Raw genomic sequence first — 25606 nt, forward strand, 5'->3', positions numbered from 1 at the left:
AGGAACTGTACTGCCCAGTTTAGTGCTCCCACTGAGAGACGCTTCAAATGCACTGCCACTTTGCTTGCTCGCCCACTCCCTCTCTGCTTTCGCCTGGGGTGAGATTGAAAGGGAGATTCGAGGCAAAAAAGGTAAAGATCACAGGTTGAAATAAAAAAAATTTACTGGACACAGCAATGAGGTAAGAAAACAAGCATTAACAGCAACAATGTACAAAAGACAGAGCGATTCACATGCAAAATTGCTTACTGCAGAGCTCCACCAACCCCAGTGCAACCAGTCCACCCTGACTGGAAGGAACTCCTTCACCCTGGAAGGGACCACCTCCTACTCTTAGCAATGAGGTGAGGTGATACAGAGTAAACTCTCCATCCTAGCCACCCCCTCTCTATCGCAAAAATGAACCCTGTTCTGGCTCCAGCCAAAATAAATATAAACTGGGGGTCTCAAAAACTTCACACACAGTGAACATTTTGGTATTATTAACAATACAGGTATCTATCTTTTGTGGTGATATCCCTCAATATCTAAACACATTTCTTCCTGTGAATATGTATTGATAATGAGATGAAGTAGGACACTTGGCATAGTGCCACCCACTGCACTAAGTGTAAACATTTAGATGGTCAAAACTGGGTTTATTTACAAATAATTTCATGCATGACAACTGACTCTTCTAAAATTATACAAAATATATTTAAGAAAAGGATGACATTGCACATTTGTATTAACAGCAGTGAAAGAAGAGGAAGAACACTAAAAAGCTTAACTAAAGCCAGCAAATAGTTGCACTGAGGTAAAGTTACAAAACAACCAACTCTTGTTACTGATTAGAGCTAAACAGCAGTTCAAATCTCCAAGCCAAGATGTGGCACCTGCAGAAGAGCCAATCACTATTCCTTGATATTTTGAAGTAGCTTTAATAAATGAGACTCAATAACCTGCTGAACTAAAGCAGAGAAAGAGATGAGGTTAGTATTTATTTTTTCGCTATTTTCAGAGTTATACTGTTTTTTCTAGCAGATATCTGCTTGTCCTGTGCAATCATATAATAAAAACCAGACATGTATAAATTCACTCTGTGAATAAGTCAGCATTCCTTCAGAAAGTAAAAGCCTTATATAATGCAAAAACAATACTCTCAGATAAGCAAACAATGTTTTGGGGGGTCATCACCAGTTCTTTGGTTTGAACAGACTGATAGCAAATGGAAAGCAAATTTTTAGCCTACAAACAGAAAATAGGCAGAAGCATTTATGAGAAACTTCTGTGAAGCACTTGGAGATTGAGCTCTTGAAGCATTCTTCTATGTAAACTCCTGTGAAGTTGGGCTGTGCTTGTTTCATCTGGGGTAGAGTTAATTTTCTTCTCAGTGGCTGGCATGGGGTTGGTTATTTTGGATTTGTGCTGAACAGAGAGTTGATAATACAGAGATGTTTTTGTTACTGCTGAGCAGGGCTTGCTCAGAGCCAAGGCCTTTTCTGCTTTTGGTACAGCCACACTGGGGAGGGACTGGGGGTGCTTGGCAGGCTGGGAGGAGACAGAGCCAGGACAGGTGACCCAAACTGACCAAAGGGATATTCCAGACCATGTGGCACCAAGCTCAGTGTATAAAGTGGGGACAAGAAGCAGAAAGGGGGGGACACTTGTGGTAATGTCATTTGTCTTCCCAAGTAAGCATTTTGCATGATGGGCCCTGGCTCTCCTGTAGATGGCTGAACACTTGCCAGTGCATGGGAAGCACTGAATTAACTCCTTGGTTTGTTTGCTTGTGTGCACTTGTGCGCAAGACACTGCTTGTGTGCAAAGCCTTTGCTTTCCCTATTACACTTTTTCTCTCCCTGATCTCTCTGGTGGGGGAGTGATTGAGTGGCTGTGTGGGGCTTGGCTGCTGCCTGGGGTTAAACCATGACACTGGCTCATTCATAAGCACAAGGCAGTGCTTGGAGAAGCTACACATACAGTGCTCAGCTTACTTTTTGATTCCATTCATTTCTGTAACAGCAAACGTTTCACAGGTTTCAAAATGACAGCAGCAGTGAGGGAAAAAAACAATAAGGAGTCCCTTCTTTGCTTCTGGTTTCCATAACCAAGCCAGATATTATAATTCACTGATTACTGTCTGCCTCAAGACAAACTAGAGCTAGAGCTGATCTGACTGAACAAGGTTTAGCGAACTACATAACATCATTCCAGTCAAGTAGGGTGATGGGTTCAGGAGGGTTGCAGGCCTTATCTGATTCATGGCTGCATCAGCCCTAAACACCATTATTTGTGTCCAGTGATATAGAGCCAGGTCAGGGACATTTTCTTACTAAGTACCTGACTTTCTGAAACAAGAATGGAAGCTCCTACCCATTTTGGCCAAATGCATTTAGGATTATTAAGACTTGTTGGACAGGTAACATGTTAAGAGCTGCAAAACATCTATTGGGCCATTACAGCAGCATAATGAGGAGCTGCAAAAATTAATTTTTTTTAAAGGGTTTACATTTGCAATACTCACCACTCCGATAGCCCAAGGCTACAGCCAAATCCATGGAATTATAGCCAGCATCTGTTTCAATGGTTGGATCAGCACCACTCTCTATGTAAAACAGGGATAGAATTACATTTCTGACAGTGAGAACTGATCATACATTATTAATGATAATTTGGACAGTCTGCTTACCAAGAAGAATTTTAACACATTTCACATGGTTCCCATGTACTGCATATAGCAAGGGTGTGCCTCCATTCTGCAAAAGCAGAGAAATGCCTCAGACACTTAACGATTAAGCAGTCTGCAACTGTAATTCCTTAATACACAAATATGCTTCTATATACCAGTAAGAGACTTCCTAGGTTTTATAAAAATGAGGTTCAGTTTTAGATCTTCACAACTTCCATCATTTTTGTAGACTGTTCAAACACTAAGATCACACTTCAACAAGAAGTCAGCATTGGTCTCATTCTCTTTCTACCATGAAGTCAGAACTAGTAGCATTACCTTCTCCTATCCTATAGAAGTTTTGAAACTCTCAAGTATTTCAGAAGAGGTAGAACAATTTTTAAACTCAGGCCAGTGCTATGTCCTGCTTCAATTTTCTGACCAAAGCACCCTCTGACTAAATTCAAGCTAGAATCTTACCCAGTCATACTCATTGACATCAACTCCACAGTCGAGCAACATTTTGACAATATCAGTGTATCCTTTACTACAGGCCAGTGAGAGAGCACTTTCTCGCCCCTTGCCCAGAATCTGAGGATCTGCACCCTGAAATAAAGTATCAATTTAAAAAAAAGAAGCAAATTCGAGGTTTTACACAGACCTTAACTTTAAAACTTTTAAGCTTGTAGCAGCATTAACAAACTTAGTAATGCAAAACAAACTAAAGAGTAAATGAATTCAAAATCAATTGTGATTCTTTCCTTACATTTTGGAGGAGAAATTCCACTACTGCTATCTGCCCATGAGCTGCAGCCCACATCAGAGGGGTAAATCCTTCTTCATCCTTATGATTGATTAAATTTTCTGTTCAGAGAAAAATATATAACTTAGTAATCCTTTTCTCACTGCACTGTATCAGCTGGTGAAATATGTTGATGGTAACATTTATTCACCAGGAACCAGTGTGACCTAAATGTCATTCTCAACTTTAAAAACAAAATTCTGTCCCAGTGGTGGTGGTGGTAGTATCTCTGTCCAAGAAAGAAAAACACATCCAACTGACCAAAGAAAAATTTCAGCCTTTAGTTTAATAATTTAAAATTCAAGTTTTTAAGCTTTATAAATCAAACTCTGTTTTTACTCAGAAAATTACAAGTTGTCTATAATCTGGGCTTCACCTTTGTAAAGAAGATAAAGGATGTTTGAAAAATAAAGAGGTACATCCTGTATTATACTGTAGACTGTTTTTTCAATAGAGTGAGCCAAACAATTTTGTAAAGAATGAACTTGTACAGCAATATAGGTAAAACAACCCCATTCCTCACAAAGTTTGTGTAATCAATAAAGTGGTCTGTGAAAACAATTAAGGTCTACATCGAGTGCCACTGGAAGAAGAAAAGAACTTCTTTTAACAACTGGCTGACAAATATTTCAGCTGGATTTTATTTTAATATCTAAGTACTTTATAAATCCCATGCTTATCATAGCATCAAAATACGCATTTTTAACTGCTACCAACACTCTAGAATTGATTTGCTTTTCATATACATGGCTCATTACAAAGTATTTAGACTCAGTGACTCATTACCTGTTTTCCAGTAAACATTTCAATAAGGATGCACTGAAAGCATGGGTGATTACTATTAGTGCAGTAAGAATATACTACTAGTGTTACTAAATTCATAAATATATTAGAGAGACCTGAAGTTTTGCACATGTATTATGGACACACAAATGCCACACTATTCAGAATGTGTAGTACTATTACACTGCAGGTGTGAGGCATGGCTTACATTAGTGACATGCAGATCTTTATGCTGATTGATTAAATAGAATTGGAAAGCCACCATCAATACGAGTATGTTTTAAATGACAAAGATAAATTAAAAATAAAATTAAATAAGTTGCTGTGACAGAATTAACATGTTCCTTTTTTAGTATCATGGATTACCTATATACCCCTAGAGAACAGGAAGAGGAAGGGGTTTACCTACTGCTATTAACATTAATGTTTTAATTTAAAATGCAAATGATACAGTGAGTGAGTAACAGATTGATACTAAATATTAGTCCACATCTGCAAAGAACAGATACCTCAAACGTCCTCCTTTAGTGAAAAGGTCAAACACAACAGCATATAAATGGCCCAAAGAAAAAAAAGACGGCATTTAATCTTCTTCTGTCTCACCTTGTTCAATACGTGTGGCCAGATATAACATTTCTCCCTGAGCAGCCAGCTGATGAACAGATAAAGCTGCAAAAAAGGAAGCAAAAGCCGTGCTACATAGAGCAATTTTAATTCTGCTCTATTTAGAGCTGAGCATAACATGTCCATTGACTTCAGCAGTACAGAACTTGGAATCAAGAGTGTAGATGATTCTACCTTAGGCTCTGAACTTAAATCACAATTAAACCATTGAAAATTTTCTGAAGAGTTTTGTAGATTTAGGTAATTTTAAAGCAATGGAGCAGTTATTTTTGAAAGCAAGGATACTTCCCACACTGACTCTTTACAAAGTAACATGCTGTCTTCACTACTGTTTGGTCAGCAACCCAAGATTACTTTAAGACCCATTTATTAAGTGAAAATAAACACATTTTGATAGATTAAGGAAGTGTAATTTAAAAATCACACTTGAATCACTAGAAGATCTGTCCTACTAGTCAACAAAGGAAGCCTCTAGTGTGTCTCCCACTCCCTACAATGTGGAATAGATTAGACATTACAAAACTATACATAACTTGATATATAGAGGAGAAAACAAAGACTGAGGGATTTCTTTTGTTATTGCAGAGATTATGCATAAAAAACCTCCGATCCCACAGAAAACTGCATGGGTGCATGGTTTTGATGACTGCAACTTGGAGCAGTCCTGAAAGGCAATCAGGAGGCTAAATGTAATAAATTATCCACATGATGTAGTAACAAAATTAGCTAATGATTACATTAACTGTAAATGTTCACTGTCCTCCTCCAAGTCACCACATGAAAGTTGAGTTTGTTCAGGAAGATGGTGTATTTTGTTCAGTGGCCTACACTGCAGCTCCCGATTAATTTTTTCCATGCAAGTAGCACTTTTCTTTAAAAACGAGTGACTTGTAATTTATAGAGAAAATAATTTACTACAAAGTAAACTACAGCAAATTAATTTAAAAAGGCAATGCTTGACAATTCAGAAAAAAATCCCACCAGAAATAATGCTTCCTTGATTTTCAAGATCTGTGACAATCATGACGCAGTATTCAATATTTACATTACATCTTAAGTATCCTGCAGCATTTACCAATCATCTAATTTTAAGATGCACAAGTTCTGAAAACATGGGCATGAAGTACATTAACTTACAACTTAGAATCTAATTTTTGATTTAAAAAGTATAGGTAAGGAAAGACTATCTCAGTGGTTTTTTCCTATCTTTAAATTCATTACAACACCAAACAAAAAAACTGCACAAATTTGTCAAGCATCCAAAATATAGTTCACAAAATTATTAATAGAATGGCAGAAATATACTTACAGTTTACAAGTAGAGGTGTTGTAGAGACTTCATTTCCCCTGTGTTTGTTAGTTAGTGTAGTTGATTGTTTTATTGGTGAGAAATGCTTAGTAGTTGATGGAGTATAAACATGTCTTACTTGGATACCAGGGGAAGGAGAAGTGTGGCTGTTGCACTCAGCTACATTGAACAAAAACCAGAGAGGATTTCAATACTAATAGAGCATTAAAAGCAAGCCATAGATTCTAAGTCAAACTGTAAAGCACTGTAAAGTATCACAAGACCTTTAAAATCTATGTTAAGAAAGCTTTGTGACATTTGCTTTTCCCACTGTGTATTGTGAAAGCTGAATAAAGGGCTGCATTATAATGTTTCTAGCATAAAACAATTACGCTACTTCCTAAGTTCAGTATGGCATAATGTCACCCAGAGACAAGTTAGTATCTAAATGAGGGAAGCCTTTGTCTTGATTTTTCAACATCCCTGAAATGGATTTATTACCTAAGAAGGCTCTACTTATCTTCTCATAAAAATTCTCCAACGCAATAACATGATGCAGCTCTGGTCAGACCTGCACTCAGGTACCTGCTCAGCCTTTGCCTGCTCCCTAACCAGTCCACTGCACGAGTGGAGACAACATTTATTAACTTCTTCACCAGGGCTCTTCTGACTCCTGGATAAAATTTAACAGCATTATAAATGTCTGATGAATACTCATCCAGGAGAAAGACAGGACCCACACTCTTTTCACCCTCCTGAAAAGATACAACGTGCTGCTGAAAGCTATTGAAGTGCCCATAAAGTGCTTTCAGCAGTGTTTTGTGAAGAAACATACTGCTGTAGGACATGCCATACAGAATGGCATGTCCTACACCAGTATGTTTTCCTAATTAGCATCAGCTCTTACTAGTTTCAAAAACTTTTTGTGCCCCTGATTTTTCAGTTTATATATATATTCGAAATGTAGCATAAGAATTAATATTGGAGAAAATTTTTATACTAATAATCCATTAAACATATTAAAAAAACGTTAGAGGAACACATCTTAGAAAAGTGATCAATACACATATAGCACAGAAATTCTTTTTTTAGAAAGCATAATAACTTAGCAGGATGACACAGTACACAGATAATATTTTGTACCATAAATTCAACCTTTAAATAAGACAGATGCGACTTCAAGGTCAGAGTTGACTTGATCTTGAATATTTTTACTGTCCTCCTCATTCAAAGACTTCACAAATCGTGAGCAGACATTCATATCAAATCTATTGGGCAAAATGAATTTCATCCCCATGGTGACACTCTGAGCTGGGCCCTCTTCTGTGCTGGTGTCAAGCTGATGCTCCACTTTAATGTCTGGCATGGGTGGAAGGCTGTAGCTGGTGGTACACTCTTCCACAATTAACTGGGCCCCGACATCTAAGTTTGCTGAAGATGCCATGATCTCAGTCCCGTACAAGTTTCATGCAAAATGGTTCTTCATTGTTTTCAGCCTGGAGCAATTCTGGCCAGCCAAGCCAAATTTTCTGGACAACCTGCAACTGAACAGACATAACACTGGTTGAGAACATTCTGGTAAAACAATGCATAAAGACACATTAAACTGTATTTAAGTTTATGGCATTTATTTTTGTCAGTCAAAACACCGGTGAAATATCAATCTTGTTGCTGTCAGAAGTTAGTGACCAAAACGTAAATATGTTTCAGCACCTGGATGTTTAAACCAAACTCCGCTATTAAGCCAGTAGGAATTTCATCCATGTGAAACGACGCTTCAGAATATTTGCCTAATTGCAACAAAAAAGCCCACCCAACAACCAGATTTATACCAAGCTAAGAACAAGCTATAGTATGACTTTATTTCCCAGAAACATTAGACTTGAGGGAAAAGTTAAAGCGACTTTAAGCTCCCATATGTCTTTTGCAACCTAAGTAAAATAAACTGCTTCTACCACATACGTAGGAAAACAAATCCCGTTAAACCAATAAAGGCAACCGCAGAATACCTGTGGCTTATTCGCAGTACCGCGGGAAGTCTGGGGCGGGGTCGCGCTTCGCGCAGCTCCCGGCACGTCTGGAGGAGTCCCCAGTCCCGGGAGGCAGCCGGTGAGGACAGGCCCCACACCGCTAGGGCCCGGGCCCAGCCTCGCCTCGGCTTTCAGCCGCCGCCGCCGCCGCTGCCGGAAGTGCGGTCTGGCCGCCGCGCCGATTGGCCGGCGAGAGGCGCGCTCTGATAACGCACTGCCGGTGCTGCCGCCATCTCTCCTCGCGGCAGGCGCGGCGTGTCGCGTGTGCTCCGAGCCCGCCGGCGCATTCGGGCCTCCGCCGCGTCCCGAGCCTCCCCCGCTGAGCTCCGGCCCAGCCCGGTCCCGCGTTATGGCCGCGTACAAGCCAGTGGTGGTCCAGGCGTGCCCCAAGCTCGGGGAGAGGATCACGCAGGACACGCTGTACTGGCGGGGATACAAGGTAGGAGGAAGCCCAGCAGTCGCAGTTACTGATCCAGAATGTCTTCTTTTACTACTTTGGTGCAATTATTATTTTTTTTTAAACACGTATGAGTTAGTTTTTAAGTTCAGACCACGTAATTAATGGGTAAGTTGTAATGAGTGAATTGGAAAAAAATTAAAAGAGCAGGAGTGGCCTGTCAGAAGCGAAACTTATTACCGTTGCACCTAAAAAACGTTTTGATTATTATGGAGTTTTAAATTCTTTGTAGGAAAAATAGCTTTGACTTTGCTGTTTTCATATTTGATGGTGTCCTTATGTGTATTTAACGATCTTTATCACAACTGTTTTAGACACCTGTTCAGATAAAGGAGTTCGGTGCAGTAAATAAAATTGACTTCTCCCCTGTCCCGCCATATAACTACGCTGTCACAGCATCCTCGAGGGTAAGTGGCCTTTCTGAGGCTTTTATGCTGTTGTTCTTCAGCTGGCATGACACCAGGAGATGTAATTCCCTCTTGTTTTGGCAGATCCACATCTACGGCCGGTACTCTCAGGAGCCCATCAAGACGTTCTCTCGCTTCCGGGACGCGGCGTACTGTGCCACCTACAGGGACGACGGGCGCCTGCTGGTCGCCGGCAGCGAGGACCGCAGCATCTCCCTTTTCGACGTCGGCGGTAAAGCCCCGCTCAGGCAGTTCGAGGGTCATACCAAGTAAGGCAGGAGTGGTTTGTTTTGTTTGCGTGCGAAAGCTTCTGTGCTGTGTTTGCACACCACAGGCTCATCACAGACCGGGTGGTTTCTTAAAGATCGCCTTGTTCCACCCCTCCCACCACAGGGCAGGAACGCCTGCTGCTAGCCCAGGTTGCTCAGAGCCCCATCCAGCCTAGCCTTGAACGCTGCCAGGGAAGGGGCATCCCCATCTTCTCTGGGCAACCCGTTTAAGTGCCTCAGCAATATTCAATATTTACATTAAATTATAGTCGTATGTCTGCTTCACATGCTGCTGAAAATCTGAGTAGAACTGAGTTACGTTGCTTTCTACTGTCTCATGGAGATCTTACTGAAAAGTAGGTTTAAATTTAAGATGGGAGTGAGTTTTTAAAAAAAATAAATACGAATCAAGTATGTAGAAAAGTAAATACATTTTCTCTTTCACGCAGGTGTCTCTTATTATGTTTTGTAAATACTGTCTTGTGAGTACATTGCATTGATAAGTGCATCTTATTTGATGCTGGTAGGAAAAGATTTTTAAAATGTGTCTAAACAAAATCAGTGAAGAAAAACTCCAGGAAAAGCAGGAATTGCTTAAAAAGCTTCAAAAACAAAAATGAAAAAGTGCATAATGGTAGCGTGACGTGAGGAAGAAATTAGGAGTTCTGATGTATCAGTGAGGAGAAGACAGTGGTAATGCTTCAACAGACTTCTGTGCTATGAAAAATTGATTTGTGTTTTATCTACGTAGAGCAAGAAGAATCCCCCTTTCAGTGGGAAATACCCAGACTGACCTTCAGAGAATTTCTGTTTGAGGTCTGTTTGAAAATTGGGTGTTCCAATGGCTAGGTTAACTTCATACCTGTGCACACCTGCATTTGCATACCTGTGTGTTCTGCCAATTCCTGTTGGGATAATACAGTGATAACAAAGACTTCAGTAGTGATTTTAAAGGGCAAGAAGATAGTTGAAAGCAGCCATACTTGAAATTTGCTGTTATAAAGTGAGGCTTCGTAAGTTCTGATATTAAACACTGCACTTCTAGGTTAGAGTACTTTAATAAACTCTTCATACAAACTAACTGTTCTTGAAACATGAATATATTTTAACTTTGGGTGTTATGGACTTTGTTTTCTAGACCAGTTCATCTAGTCGGATTCCTGTCTGATAAATACCGAATATTTTCTGGTGGTGATGATTATTCATCAAAATTGTGGGATATTCCAAGTGCGACAGAAATCATCTCTTACAGTGAGCATACCGACTATGTGAGATGTGGCTGTGCAAGTAAAGTGAATGCAGATGTCTTCATAACAGGTTTGGTTTTGTTTTTTATTTCTACTTCTTTTGGATTGAATTGAAGAAAAATGCTGAAAGATAGTTTTTGATGCACTAGGGTCATATTTATTATATTTTGGTCATGAAGGATCAGTTTGCCTGTGCAATACCTACTTTATTGTTCCTTTTTTTGCTTGCTTTTTAAGCTTGACACTGATGTTCTAGGGGAAACTGCAGGAACTGAGTCTATTAGGGTTAACAGAACTTGTGAAAGAAAATATTGTGAATGTATCCTTTGGCTGGGAGTGACTGAAATGTTGTACCAAGTTTCTGGAGCAGGACTCTAGTTTGTACAGCCCATAACTGGCAGACTCAAAAATGTGAGGTCATGTGGAGTTACTTGGAACCAGCTGCTTTTGGTTTTCCTAGCAGTAGCTTTGTATCAATCTGTGGAAAACTGTGAAAAAACCCTAGTATTCCTTTTTTCCTGAGGCACAAGAAGGTAGGTTTCATCAGCTTGCTTGATATTTGTTATTACAAATACACTTCATTCATGGAAGTAAAATGAAATGAAAACAAATTACTTTTACAGACTGACAGGTAGCTAGGGCTAGAATTAGAAAATTTGTTGCCCCAAGGCTGTAAACTAGCCAAGGTAAGTCACCATGTGTTTTTACATGTATGATTTAAAACTATTGCTATTAGCCCGGAACTCCTTTAGATGATAGTACACAGCTGTTTTACTTCTTGAACTAGTTGAAATTATGAAACTGATTTATGCTGATGTTTGCAGGTTCCTATGATCACACTGTGAAACTGTTTGATGCACGAACAAAGAGTAGTGTCATGACAATAGAACACGGCCATCCTGTGGAGAGCGTGCTTCTCTTTCCATCTGGTGGACTGCTAGTATCTGCAGGTAATTCTATAAGAGCAAATAAATCAAATACCTTTTCTGTGGTCCTCATTTGAAGAATACTTCAGCTACTTGCTTTTTGTGTGCTGTTTTAGTTTGATAATGAAGTGGTAAGTGATGTAATAATTGGATTTCTCAAATAATCTTCCGTAAGAATCTGCGTTTATGTGGCGGGTGCAAGTAGGGGTCTTTCCTTTTTGCCTTTGATTTAATATTCTTGTAGTTTCCACTTCCCCCCTGCCCCCAAAATAATTTGTAATAACAAAATGCAGACTCTATTTGGCCCACTTCTAAAGTGAAGGAATTAACATACTTAGATTTTGAAAGGACGGGACAAAAAGCATGTTGACAAGCTTTTTTAGTCTCTTGTTGCTATTCCATCAGAGGTACTGTAACCCCATAGTTTAAAGATTTTTTTGGTAATGAGTATGATTGGAGAATGGTTGAATCATTCAGGTCCATTCAGAATCGCCTAAAAAAAGAGCAGGCTTGTGCCAGGAGATAGAATGGAAGAGGATGGTGAGTAGGTACAGAAAACTTTTAAGAGGCAAAAGTACTTGTGAAGGAAATACTGCATCACTCTGAAAACTTCTTCAGAGAAGCATAAATATTTACACATATATGTTTTGTGTGCTTCCTCTTCACAGGAGGTCGATATGTCAAAGTTTGGGATGTACTAAAAGGTGGACAGTTACTAGTTTCACTTAAAAATCACCATAAAACTGTGACTTGTTTGTGCCTGAACAGCTCTGGACAAAGGTTGTTGTCAGGATCCCTCGACAGGTTGGTATATTTTGTGGCTTCCTTATGGTTGCATTCTTTAGGACCTTTTTTCTTTGAAAGGTATTATTTCACATCACTGTTAATCTGTTTGTGGTAAACTGTACTATGCTTCTATGATTCAAACTGTTACTATGATTCTATGGTACAATTTAATCTTTCTTCTCACTAATCTGAATATCAATAAGGATTGTGTGTGCCATTTGGGAATGCATATGGGGAACTTCTCAATAAAGGTTCAATTTTTTTAAATGTCTAAACTGACCTTTCCAGTCTTTGGAAGTTAACTGTTTTTAACTTTAATACAGTTTAAATATCTGAAAGTGTACTAGTATTCACTTTTTAAAGCCCGTGTTTTGTGTCTCGCTGCTTTTGCTTCTTGTACCCAAGAGTGCTTGTAAACGTGACCTCTTTGCTTTTTTTGTTTGGTTTCAGTTGATGAGTACTGATAGTTGGTGTCTTGTGTCTGAGACATTAGACATTAGAAATACAAAGTGGTGTGAAATGACACTGCATCTGTTTTCCTCCTCTCTCTTGTATTTCCTAGGCTACCTCAGGCTTTATAATTACATAACACTAGCTTTTGTCCTTGTAAGATAATATATTTTGTTTTCTGATTTGTTCAATTTTTCATGCTTCCAACCAAATCCTTAAAGGGCAGCTGGATACAAGATTATTTACAGATTTACTCCCAGATATTGCTAGTAGATCTTGTATTTAAAATTTAAGAACAAATTTGAAGAGATGCTGTCTTAGTGTTTTCCTAATATGCATTTCTGAATTCAAATAATCACTACGCCTGCCTTCAATATCTTCTTCTGTTCTTGCCCCATTTTCACCTTTTTTGAGGTAAGAGCACTCCTGACTTGACTTATGGGATACCTTTTAACATTATTGTTGCAGGAGTAATACCTAAGAAGCTCAGTGGTAGTCTGAGGAATCCATTGTATTAATTCTCAGTTTCCTTGAATGATCTGTAGAAGATGAGAGTGATGAAGTTCCTGTAAAGTGACTGCAGTAAATCTCTACTTACAGCTTTTTTATCTTTGCTCTTCCATGTAGGCATGTGAAGATTTACAGTACTACATCCTACAAAGTGGTCCACAGCTTCAACTATGCAACATCCATCCTCAGTCTTGCGTTGTCGGTAAGCGCATTAGAAGTCTTCCTAGACCAGAAGTGAATTCCTGATACCTTTTAAGAAACTAAAGTAAATAATTGTTGCTTTCGTGGCTATTGGGTGTTTCAAAAGAATGGTGTACATGCAAAGTAGGGTTGGATATGTTTCTCCTGAATAACAAGCACTAAGAGTTTTTAAGCATAATAGATTCAAATACCGTGTTACCTGACTAGATCAGTGCAATGTCTTGTGTTTATGAATGACAGTGTACATCAAAGGGAAAGTATTCACTTTAGAAGGAGGTCCTTTGACTTTAAGGTGATTGTACTCACCTTTTGCCTTTCCAGAATGCTGTGAGTCCTTTCACATGGCAGCAATAAAAAAAAAGTAGTTAATTTGTTGAGAAATTCAGAATAGGCTGTGAACTTGCTTTAAAAGTTGCTGTCAGGTTGGTCTGAGGAAGAAAGAAGAAGATTGTGAGCATAAACAAATTTGTTTATCAAGGCATGTCTTGGAAGTAGACAGCAGAGACTCTTACTTCTCAGAAGCACTTGATTTCCAGTGGATAAGTTACCTGCTGGCCAGAAATTTGGAGGCTAGCACAAGTTTTTAAGCAATACTGTTGTCATGTAGTACCCCCTTATGTAGCCTTTGAAGGACATGTGGATGGGCCTGTGAGGGGTCTTTACTACCTTTGTTAATTGTCCTTTTCTGCTGGAATGTAGAAGGTATGTGTGGGTAGTGTCTTCGTTTCCTACTGTATTACCTAGAGGAGCTGAGCTAAAATAAATTCGGATTTTTTTTTTTCTTTTGAAGTGCCACAGCCTTTTAAGACCCTATGGCATCTGGAAAATATGCAATACCTGTAGTTTAACATCTCTAGAGTGTGTATAATACATCTTTTGAAGTATAATCTTGTTTTCTCTTGACTAAACAATTTGAATTTTAAATGGTCATACAAGAACATTATAATGCCTTTACTGAGTCAAATCAAAGGTGGGTCTAATTCCAGATGCTGCTTCCAGCTGTAGCCAGCCATAAGGAAATGCATATAGAAAAACTAAACACAGGGCAAGTGTATTGATATTCTCCCAAATTCCATTTTCAGATGAGAAATGAACTCATCAAAGTGTAGTTTCAGTGTAGTTCAATTAATTACTATTGCATAAGCCTGTTCAGTCTCTCCTTGAGCTTGATTAAACTTGAAACCTTGCCTAGATTCCTTGATAAGGAGTTCCACATTTCTGATACTTGTGTGAAGAATTGCTCCCTATTGTTCCACTTGAATCTTCATAACCTTCAGTTGATGCCCTTAAATGAGAATGAGCCATTCATCAGCTGATCTCCATCTATTCCTGTCATAATTCTGTAGGCTTTTATTATATCATATAATCGTAGAATGGCTTGGGTTGGAGGGGATATTAAAGGTCATCTAGTTTCAGCCCCCTGCCCTGGGCAAGGACACTGCTGGACCAGGTTGCTCAAAGCCCCATCCAGTCTGGCCTTGAACACTTCAAGGGATGGGGCATCCAAATTTTTCTGGGTGAAATTTACACCCGCTTCATTATATAAGTGAAGTTACGTATACCAATGACTGGTGTTTTGAACCAGTGTTTTGAACCAGTGTTTTGAACCAGTGTTTTGAACCAGTGTTTTGAAAATAACTTTCAGTTATTTTTCAAATCCTGCTGTTCCATGGTAGCTTTGCTTTCTCATAGGTTCTGTTCATGCCTGCTGTATGGTACCTAATAGCCAAAGGTATGCTGTTGGAAAAAGCAAAACCTTATAGTTACAGAAGGGTGTTAATGCATAATTGAGCTTGATTCACTAGTCAGTCTATGATGTTGCTTATGAGCATAGCCTGGAAGCTGTCCCTGCCTTGAACAAAGTATTCAATCATGGAAACTCAAAAAGGTGCATTCCACATTAAGTCATTTGTGATATTGTGATTTGAACCTTTTAATGAAACACAAAACTATAAAAATGTGTATGATAGAGCACAGGTAAACACTGGGTCCTAACTGTAATTTCTTTGTGCTAGCCTGAAGATGAAACCATAGTTGTAGGCATGACCAATGGGGTGCTAAATGTTAAACACAGAAAACCAGAAGAAAAGAATGAAAGCTCTCAAAAGAAGAGACAACCAGCATATAGAACCTATGTGAAAGGAAAAAGTTACATGCCAAAACAGGTATGTGGTAAGAAAATATGTGCTGAAACATTTCTGAAAAATTGGTTTATTTGAATGTGCTGAATTGGAGAAGGGGAAGGGTATAACATATAAATATTATATAAAATAATATATAAATATAAATATAATATAAAAATTTATTTATATTGTTTTCATTAAATTTATATATTGTATAATTTTATATAATATATAAAATTATTCATGATAAATGTATCTAATCCATTATGTGCGTGTGTGTATTGTGAACTATTTTTTTGAATTCTAGGAAGATTTCTGTGTCAGTAAACCTGTAAAACGTGTTTTGAGAAAATACGATAAGCTGCTGCGGAGCTTTCAGTCTTCCAAGGCTCTTGATGCAGTACTGGAGGTGAGGCATTTTCTTCTTGACAAGAGTTTTATGCATCACCTGATGTTAATTTTCCCTGTATGTCATACTAATTTTGTTTTAGCGTATAACTAGAAAGGAGTCTTAAGTTGGGTTCTGTTTTGGTTTTGCTGACACCAGTGTTGTGTGTAAAGATGTTGCCTTGGTACTAAACTCTTCTTATATGTGTCCAGCCACCCATCATGCTTCATACCCCTGAAGTCACAGTTGCAGTCATGCAGGAACTGCATCGCAGAGGAACACTGAGAAGCGCACTTGCGGGCCGAGATGAGAAGCAAGTTAATCTCCTGCTTACCTTTGTGGCAAGGTATTATTTTAACATGAGCTCCCTCTGGATATTTTGACACTTCTATTCCCTAATAACTCGCCACAGTTTCAACAGATCACTGGTAGAACACTGGTACTCCTGAAATCTCACATGCCTTTTCTATTCTGATACCGAGGTTTTGGGATAGGTTTGAAACAGTTTACCTGTTAGCACAGAATGGTTTTGCTGATGAGATATTCTACTTCTTTGCCAGACACTCTACCCTTAGTCTGTTATTTTCTGTCTCCCTGATGAAATTTGTGTTTTTATGTACTCAAGGCTTTTTGACACTCCTCCATCCCCCACTGGCTTCCTGAAAGGAAGAGGGCAAATACCACATATGTGGGTTTTTTTGACTTACATCTCTGACTGCTGTTCTGTGATGTCTCTTCATCAAGAAAAATTTGTCTGTATGCCTGTGTGAGAAAGCTGCTTGTTGGTGGTGGAGTACAGTTGACAAAACCAGTAAAATAGGAATGTCTTCTAATTTTGCAGGCGTGTGATTGAGCCTAGATTTACTCCTGTGCTGGTTATTGTTGCCGATATGATCACTGGTAAGACAATACAAAAAAGATTCTCAAAGCCATATAGCTAGCTTGCAAATAAGATTGAAAGTGCTACACTTTTAAGAAACCAAACCTTAATGGCTCTGTTTATATCTGTGGGCTTAGTGTCAAGAGAATGATCCAAAAAAGAGATATTTCCAGATAACTTTGACCATAGTCAGGATTTGGTTTGCACAGGAAGCTCCTTTTGCTCTCTAAGTACCTTTGATACTTCATGTTTCTGTGTTTACATAGTACAAATATCTTCCGCTTATTTAGTGATGTAAAAATAGTATGTGAGGTCATAAAAACTTCTGTTTCTGTGAGTTTGGCATACTGCTGCTGTAAGTACATACAGCTTCTGCTTTCAGAATAGACAACATTAAAGTTGTCTTATTTTTTCAGAATGTTGGACTTCTGCTGGAATCCTTAAATGTATCTCTAACTACCTAATATAATTTTTGCCTTTTTATACATCTATGGATTCTTAACTGATATTTTTCTTTATAGACATTTATCAGCCTGTGGTTGGGCAGTCAGCAATAGTTGATAAACAGTTCTTGAAACTCCAGCAAGCTATTGGAAAAGAAATTGACTATCAAGAAGAGCTACTAGAAGTTTTGGGAATGATGGATACACTGTTTGCTACTTTTACTAAGAAAAGAGATACGTGTCTAGAAGAGAACAAAAGTAATGGTGTCACGGAGATCATTGAAACAAATAGGAATTACTGACACCCATTCACAATTGTGAACTTGAAAGATATGACCTGTTCTCCTGGTAATTTCTTATAATAGTGACTTTCAAAATAAGCCTCTCTATGTTGAAGTTCTGTCTTTTAAACTGTGTTGCTGAATAGGCTTGATTACTGAAGATAGAGAAAGAGGACATTTTCAAGATTGTCCATGCAATATTTTTCAAACAATTTAGTTTTAAAGTTTTATTTCAGAGTTACATAACTTCTACATTTACATAGGATTTACATGGCTTCATTTTTGGTAGCAGCAGGGCTGCATGGGTGGCTTCTGTATGAAGCTGCCAGAAGTTTCCCTCATGTTTGGCAGAACCAATCCCTGGTTGCTCCAAAGATGGACATGCTGCTGGCCAAAGCTGGGCCAACTAGAAATGGGGATAACAAAGTTATTGTGAAGTTGTAATTGTGGCCACAGAAGAGCAGAGTGAGAAGATGTGAGAAGAACAACCCTGTGGACACTGAGGTCAGTGAAGAAGGAGGGGCAGGAGATGTTCCCAATGCTGAGATCCACCTGCAGCCCATGGGGGAGCCCATGCTGGAGCAGGTGGATGCCTGGAGGAGGCTGTGACCCTGTGGGAGACCCATAGAGAGAGGGGCCCTGCTCCCAGGCTGGAGCAGCCTGCCCTTGGAGGACTGCACCCGTGGAAGAGTGACCTCAGCAGTTTGGGGAGGACTGTTGCCTATGGGATGGACTCACTCTGGAGAAGTTCATGGAGATCTGTCTCCATGGGAGGGGAGCCCAAAGTGCAGGAGGGGAAGGACTCTTCTCCCTGAGCAGTGGGAGAAGCCACAGGTCATGAACTGACCATAACCCCCATTCCCTGTCTCCCTGTGCCACTGGGGGAGGAGGTCGAGCTGGGAAGGAGGGAGGGGGTGAGGGGAAGGTGTTTTTAAGGGTTTATTTTACTTCTCATTGTCCTCTCTAATTTTGTTTAGTAATAAATATAATTAATATATCTTAGTTGAGTCTGTTTTGCCTGTCATGGTATTTGATGAGTGATCTCTCCCACTCCTTATCTTAACACATGAATCCCTTGTTATATTTTCTCTGCCTGGTCCAGCTGCAGAGGATTGAGTGAGGGGCTTTCGTGGCTGCCTGGTGTGTAGCCAGCACCAGCCCACTACAGTTGTCCAGTACTGTCAGCAGTCAAAAATTTTCAGTTTTTATTTACCAGAAAATAATTGTTTGTGTAATTTTAATGTGTCACTGTCTTTATTTAAGGTTAATATCCGATCTCGCATCCTTGAAAATACAAAGAAAACAGCATATACATTTGATAACACTTGGCTACATTGTTTTTTCTCTCCCTGCTTCATCTCCATTTAAGATTTTCATGAATTCCCAGCTCACAGCAGAATGATTCAAGAAGTGCATGCTTAGGTATATTGAAAAAGTTTAGTTCACCTTTTTTCATGATGCGTATGTATTTATGAGTTACAATTTTTCTAGAAAATAGGTGATACTTCTAAAGGGGAATTAATTTGAATTAAAATAATGTAATGAGTAAAGTACCAATGAGAAAATATCAAGCTAAATATCAAAACTCAATTTTGTGTAATTCTTCCACTTTCAATGTGCAGTAGATGGAATTTGAGTCTATTGTTTGAATGCTAGGGTAATGGTTTATTTTAACTTCAAGCAGGGCTGGATCAGTATGAATACAATGGAAAGAGGTGTGCCAAAGGCTGTTGAGTACATGTAGTATGACATTAGGGTAGAACTTTGTTCTTAGCCTGTTCTATGGCTTGAATTCTCCTATAAGCCTGGAATTTGGTATGTAATAGAAATTTCTTGCAAAATTAATTTGCTCATGTAAGACATGGAAAGGCAGATATAAGTGGTAAAAATAGCTAGAAAAATTTTGCATGTTCTACCTAAAATATTTACATATGTGACTGAAAAGCATGGAGTGCTGTTAGGTCTGCCCTTAAATTGGGATGTGAACAATATATGTTCCTGACTACTACTGTTACTGGTTTTGAAGTTAGAATGATAACAGGTAATAATGAGGAACAAACTTCAAACTTTAGTTTGCTTACTTAACTATTTTTATTTTTTATTTTGTTTGTGTTAATAGACCTAGAACCTCTTATGTCTTTTAGGAAATCAGTGTACTTCTTTTAATTGTGTGACTTAATCAGGCAATAGCACTTAGATTTCACACAGAATTAATTTTCGGAGTGGAGATGCAGGGGATGCTTATCTTGGAGCCTCCTTATTCTGTGAACTGGTACTGTTTGGAGTTGAAGGAGCACATTTCTCTTTGCAGCATAGTTTTTTTTCTATGTCTTGAAAACCACTAACCTTGACATAAAACATACTCTTAGTTCTTACTGACAGTATTCATGTCTATACTATGTATCCATTTCAGTGCTTTAAAGTTTGATGTGTGGCTAGTAGAAGCACAGGAAAATGTTAGATTAAAATAGTGATTAGTTGGATCTAAAGTAGAGAGAGGTGGATTTGATGGCTGGACTCTTAAGTGGATGAGAATTTGGTTGGTTGTTTGCATCCAGAGGGTAATAGTCAAGGGCTCAATGTCCAATTGGAGATCAGAGATGTCAGCAATGTCCCTTAGGAATCCATATTGGAACCAGTACCATTCAGTATCTTCATCAGTCACATGGACAGTGGGATCCTCAGCAGGTTTGCAGATGACACCAGGTCAAGTGATGCAGCTGACACACATGAAAGGTGGGATGCTGTTCAGAGGGACCTGAACAGACTTGGAGAGGGGCCCATGTGAACCATATGAGGTTTAACAAGGTCATGTGCAAGGTGCTGCCTGTGGGTCAGAGCAGCCCTGGTACCAGCACAGGCTGGGGATGAACAGATCCCAGCAGCCCTGCCCAGAAGGAATTGGGGGTGCTGGTGGCTGAGGCTGGACATGACCCAGCCATGGGCACTCCCAGCCCAGAGAGCCACACGTGTCCTGGGCTGCATCCAGAGCAGGGTGGGCAGCAGGGCCAGGGAGGGGATTCTGCCCCTCTGCCCTGCCCTGCTGAGACCCCACCTGCAGGGCTGCATCAGCTCTGGGCTCCCAGCACAGGAAGGACATGGAATTGTTGGAGTAGTCCAGAGGGGGGCCATGAAGATGATCAGGAAACTGTAGCACCTCACCTATGAGGACAGACTGAGAGAACTGGGGTTACTCATCCTGGGGAAGAGACAGCTCCAGGGGGACATTATCGTGGCTTTTTTTGGCACTTGCAGGGAGCTGATAAGAAAGATGGGGACAGACTTTTTAAGTAGGCCCTGTTGTGATAGGACAAGGGGTAATGGTTAAAATATAAAGGGTAGATGTAGACTAGACATATGGAAGTTCTTTACAATGGGGTTGATAAAATGTTGGAACAGGCTGCCCAGAATTGGTAATTGCTCCATGCCGGTAAGCATTCAATGTCAGGTTGGATGAGGCTCTGAGCAACCTGATCTAGTTGAAGGAGTGCTCTGCTTATTGCAAGGTATTAGACTAGATGATCTTTAAAGGTCCCTTCCAACCCAATTTGTTCTATATATCTGTATCTTATGGCAATTTGATGCATTACAATGTTTGCTATTCATGTTTTCTTCCAAGTGAGTTTGCCAAGGTGGATGTGGAAACAAATGTAAAATATTCTCTACACAAATCAAAATGGAATGAAAATATGAAAACATAAATGCCATTTAAGATCTTCATGTCTAAGAAGACTAGTAAAATGAAATTTGGAAGACTTTGGAAGACATTTGGAAGGACTTCCAAATGAGTTGTATTTTAAGCTCCACTGGATTTCCTACCTCTGCATTGAAATTTAATACATGTTCAGGTGACAAACTTGCCAGACATATCTGTTCATTGTGAATGTAAGTTTTTGTTCTGAAAAATAATAGTTTATTTTTTCTCATTTAATAAGATTTTTTTTACATTATGGAAGTTCTTCAATACCAACATAACTAAATTACAGAGGAGCTAGGAAAAGATACTGTTATTACCAGTGTAGAGCCTGTTGTTCATTTTCTGATTTTACTTAATTACAATATTAATATAAGGCTTTATTTTTTTTTTTCATTCTGAAGTAGGCTGCAGCTTGAATAAAATAGGAAAAAAAGTTCCAGGTGAGAGTTTGTAGTGGTCTCTTGTGCTGGTGAATGTTTGAAATGCTTTACAGCAGTGCCAAGCATACATACATTTGTATTGCAAGTTAAAAAGTAATTATTTATATGAAAACATAGTTATTTTTCCAGCAGTTATTTTTTCATCTTATGCTCCAGAATCTAGTATTTTTAAGTATTAAGATGGAATGTAATAAACTGGAATACTTCAAATAGTTAATTGTGCATTGTATTGTAGGGGATGTAGTGATGGGTGTCCTGTTTTGGGAAAGGATATTAATCTGTTTATATGGGAAAGGGAGCATTTATTGCACATGGCATCGTCCTTGACTTGTAGGTAATTTGGAAATAACCAGGTTGAGTTGTCTTGAAATATAGTTAATAAATTACCTTGCTCAAGAGCAGTTACAGACAAAAAGCATCTCTGTCATTATTCTTTTAATGTGCTTTTCATATGGAACATTCTTGCAGCTCTTTGCAAAGAATACCTCCTTACCCTGAATATTCTTGTGGCTCAGGAGCAGTGTGTAATCAGAAAAGAGGCTTTTCTAAACAAATGCAACCAGAATTAGACTGGTATTCAAAAAGAATAGTGAATTAAAACTTCCCTGTCCTTTGTTCAGGCATCTGAATTACATGGGAGAAATAGATGAGCTGGTTGGTCATTCTGCTGCTTTTATCAAGGCTTCAACTGAACATTCCCTAACAAAGACAGTGGAATCTTCCCTGGACTAATTCTGCCAATAAGTGAAACTTTTATTGCTAGATCACATTTTCATTCTAATTTCTTGAGGGTACTTCAACAGATAGGTTTGAAGACCATGCTGGTAGAATTTACTAAGTTGTATTGTTTGAGTTGTTCAAGGCTGAGTAACTAATGATGTGAAAACTTTTGGTATTTTAGAAAATACTAAAATACTTATCGTCTAACATTATGATTAAAGTATGTAGAGTGTTTAAAATATAAGAAAGTGAAGCAAACTTATAAAAATGAAAATCAGAGATAACTGGTCCATTACTTGATGGGGTCAGTTACCTCACAAATTGGGATGTAGACAGAGCAGAGGCATTTAATGCCTTCTTCACTTCTGTCTTCAACACAGGTCATAGGCTGTGGGTCCACAGAGTCTCTCCAAGAAGGCCATGACTAGAGGGACAGTGAACTCCCAGCTGACTCTGAACTTGTCTGAGGCTTCTTCAGCTAGATTGCATAAATTTATGGGCCCCAAAGAGATTCATCCTAGAGTACTGAAAGAAGTGGCTGATGTTATTGCAGGATCTCTCTCCTATACTGCTCAACTACCTTGGCAGTCTAGAAAGATCCCAATCTACTTCAAGTTGCAAATACTGTCTCAGTTATCAAGAAAGGTGAGAAGGAACGTTGGTAATTATTGTCTCACTGCAGTATTGTCTTACTGCAGGTAAAATTATAGATAAAGTAATCCAGGAGTTACTGAAAAACAATGGAGGCACAATGCAGTCATTGATCAGCAAGGGCTCATGAGGGGAAGGTCCTCCTTGACATATTTTACTTCCCTTTATGTCAAGCTCCACCATCTAATTAATGATGGAAAGCCAGTGGATGAGGACTATAATATTGTAAGTTCACTTGGGGAAGTTTCTCCAAGCTGTGGCACTTGGGGATCAGGGTGGAGTTAGAAGAGGAAGAGTAGGAAGAGTAGTAGTAAGCAAGTACTAAGTAGTAGTAATACTTGGCTCAAGAAAATGACTCATTGCCTCCTTGCTGATGATACTTTCCATTTTGTAACATTACTTTGTGTGTGTGTGTTGAAAGCTAAGCATTCATCTAAACATTCACATTATTATTAAGGTAGTAGTTGTCAAATAAGATTCTTTCCCTTCAGCTGTTTTCAATAGCCAATATATTCAAGCAGAAACCATTTGGCACATTGTGAAAAACTGAGTAGCATTAACCAGTGACATAGAAGCCCTAGGCAACAGTAATTTGACTGATGCTTGGATGTTTTATGAATCAGAAGACAGTCTCTGCAGTGTGTATTTTTTTTTCCTTTGTTACTTGAATGTGATTTATAAAAACTTACTTGTCATAAGTTTTGCTAGATACATAGTCCCAATGCATACAAAAAGCTTGCCTAAGTCCTTATTTCCATGATAGAAATGCAGTAGGAGGTTTCCTCTGGAACTGAGGCCTGATAGTATCATTATAATAATATTACATAGTTACATTGGAAACTATGTAAATTAACTTTTAGATAATAATTCTTGTATTTTTTTCAGTTGTCATAATTCGGCATTGACATCCCAGGTCTACAGCTGCTGCAGATGTGCCTATGTTTGTATTCTTTTCTAGGATAACATGCAGGTGGATAGCTTGCTTCAGTAGTGAGTGAATGTAGCAACTGAAGTAAAGCAATCCTTATGTATGCTTCCAGCAACATATGCTGGGGCTGGATGTAGAGGGAAGGTGCTATAAAATGGTTGCATGCCATCCCTAATCTGGGTGCATCCCATCAACCTGTACCTCTTTTCCTTCTGGCAAGTTTGACTTTCCAAAGGCCTGGTCACCCCATAAATCAGTAGGTTCTCTCTGTAATTTTGGAGTTGTGGACTTTTGTCCCTGCTTCCTTGCACAGATGATTTTTTATGTGATCAGCCACAAAAAGCAAAAACAATGAAAACTTTTGAAGTTTAGAAATGAATGCATACCTATGTAAAACCATTAAATTCTTGCTGAAAGACACGGGATGGTAATGGGGTTTTACTGGCTTCTTTCTCTCCTTTAGGGTTTTGAGAAATAACTCACTTTTCCACAGAAATGAGAGGGGAACACGTCTTTAAAGTAAAAATATTCATATGAACGAGTCAGTTGAGTCAGGCATGTTCCCCTGTTCCCGCAGGTGAAAACACAAAACACTTTGCTTCAATGGCAACCTTTCTCTTTTTTGGTTATGTGTTCAACATTGCTTCTTTATTGGTTCCCAACAGCACTTAATAGGTGCAATGAACAGATCAAATAAACCATACCTAAACCATAGGTAACAAGTAGAAAACAGAATTAACACTTTTCCTTCATTTACCCCATAGTTCTTTTGGGCTGAAGCAAAATCCTCTTTCACCTCTCACAGGGAGGTATCTTTTTGACCTCTGCTCTGTTACAGCAGTCTAATTTGCTTAATATTAGTCTAACACTGCTGTTACAAAGAAACTATGCTATCCATCTACAGCAGACAGGTTATGAATTAAATTACAGTGCAGCAAGAGGAAACTTGCTCAGTCGTATCTACCCCCAGTCTGGTACTCATAACCTTACATCTTCAGTGCTTCACTGTCCTTAATCAGTGTAACAGGTGGACAGAAAAGCCTTAGGGAGTCAACATTAGATGCTTTTAAGAGCAGGTGAAGTCATATATCATGTATACGTGGCAGCTGAGAAGCTAAGGTGTGGCGTGGTTTGTCGGGGTCCATGCACTGTGCAACACGAAACACGCATGGAAGGGCCGGGCAGCAGGCTGATCAACCAGCCCCTTGCACGGGCAGCTCCCGGCCCAGCGCTGGTGACCGCGGCAGCGCGGCCCGGGCAGCGGAGCGGAGCGCTGCATGCAGCACCGAGCGAGAGCGCGGGGCTGCCCGGCCCCGCCGTGCCCCGCCGCGGGGCGCACCGTGCGCTCCGCCCGGACAGGGCAGCGCTCCGCTCCCGAGGGCTGCCCTCCTCGTGGCCGGGGCGCCGTCGGGGTCCCCGCAAGGCTCCTGCCGTCCATTCCCTGTCCCGTGGAGCTGCGGCGGCTGGCCCGGGCTCTGGTTCCCGGGAGCCTCCCAGCGCCGGGGGCTGTCACAAAGCGCCTTTGTTACCGCGGGCTGCCGGGGCGGGCCCGGGCGCGTCCCGCAGCGCTCCCGCGGCGGCTCGGCAGCACCTCCTCCCTCCCTCCCTGCCTGCCTCCGTCCGTC

General features: G+C 39.7%; 2 protein-coding genes across 5 annotated transcripts; one reads left to right on the forward strand and one right to left on the reverse strand.

Annotated features, from left to right (window-relative positions):
- Positions 1-145: 145 nt before the first annotated feature.
- Positions 146-8320, reverse strand: ANKRA2 (ankyrin repeat family A member 2). 3 transcript variants are annotated; one of them, XM_066569216.1, is made up of 9 exons: positions 8157-8320; positions 7303-7691; positions 6169-6327; positions 4839-4904; positions 3417-3514; positions 3131-3256; positions 2672-2738; positions 2507-2587; positions 146-944 (listed from the first exon to the last, which is right to left on the reverse strand). In XM_066569216.1, the coding sequence occupies exons 2-9, from the start codon at positions 7589-7591 to the stop codon at positions 934-936; spliced, it is 897 nt and encodes a 298-aa protein (XP_066425313.1). In that variant the 5' UTR covers positions 7592-7691; positions 8157-8320; the 3' UTR covers positions 146-933. The 3 variants fall into 3 exon arrangements, with proteins under 3 accessions (XP_066425313.1, XP_066425311.1, XP_066425312.1); XM_066569214.1 differs by having other exon boundaries at positions 146-949; XM_066569215.1 differs by lacking the exon at positions 146-944 and adding an exon at positions 966-1407.
- Positions 8321-8416: 96 nt separating this feature from the next.
- UTP15 (UTP15 small subunit processome component) lies at positions 8417-18547 on the forward strand. 2 transcript variants are annotated; one of them, XM_066569015.1, is made up of 12 exons: positions 8417-8616; positions 8949-9041; positions 9126-9310; positions 10449-10627; positions 11382-11507; positions 12152-12287; positions 13347-13431; positions 15446-15595; positions 15861-15962; positions 16154-16287; positions 16783-16841; positions 17343-18547. In XM_066569015.1, exons 1-12 carry the CDS (start codon positions 8527-8529, stop codon positions 17564-17566), a joined length of 1563 nt encoding a protein of 520 aa, XP_066425112.1. In that variant the 5' UTR covers positions 8417-8526; the 3' UTR covers positions 17567-18547. The 2 variants fall into 2 exon arrangements, with proteins under 2 accessions (XP_066425112.1, XP_066425111.1); XM_066569014.1 differs by having other exon boundaries at positions 8949-9310.
- Positions 18548-25606: the final 7059 nt, after the last annotated feature.

This window comes from Molothrus aeneus, chromosome Z (genome assembly GCF_037042795.1).
Source record: "Molothrus aeneus isolate 106 chromosome Z, BPBGC_Maene_1.0, whole genome shotgun sequence".
Classification (NCBI taxonomy): Eukaryota; Metazoa; Chordata; class Aves; order Passeriformes; family Icteridae; genus Molothrus; species Molothrus aeneus.

Coding starts and splice junctions, on each gene's coding strand:
- ANKRA2 (XM_066569214.1), bottom strand. CDS start 7,591: ATGGCATCTTCAGCAAACTTAGATGTCGGGGCCCAGTTAATTGTGGAA. Junction 4,905..6,168: donor AACACCTCTACTTGTAAACT/GTAAGTATATTT, acceptor CCTTTTTTGCAG/CTTTATCTGTTCATCAGCTG. Junction 3,515..4,838: donor GGCCACACGTATTGAACAAG/GTGAGACAGAAG, acceptor TTCTCTGAACAG/AAAATTTAATCAATCATAAG.
- UTP15 (XM_066569014.1), top strand. CDS start 8,527: ATGGCCGCGTACAAGCCAGTGGTGGTCCAGGCGTGCCCCAAGCTCGGG. Junction 8,617..8,948: donor TGTACTGGCGGGGATACAAG/GTAGGAGGAAGC, acceptor CAACTGTTTTAG/ACACCTGTTCAGATAAAGGA. Junction 12,288..13,346: donor TTGTCAGGATCCCTCGACAG/GTTGGTATATTT, acceptor TCTTCCATGTAG/GCATGTGAAGATTTACAGTA.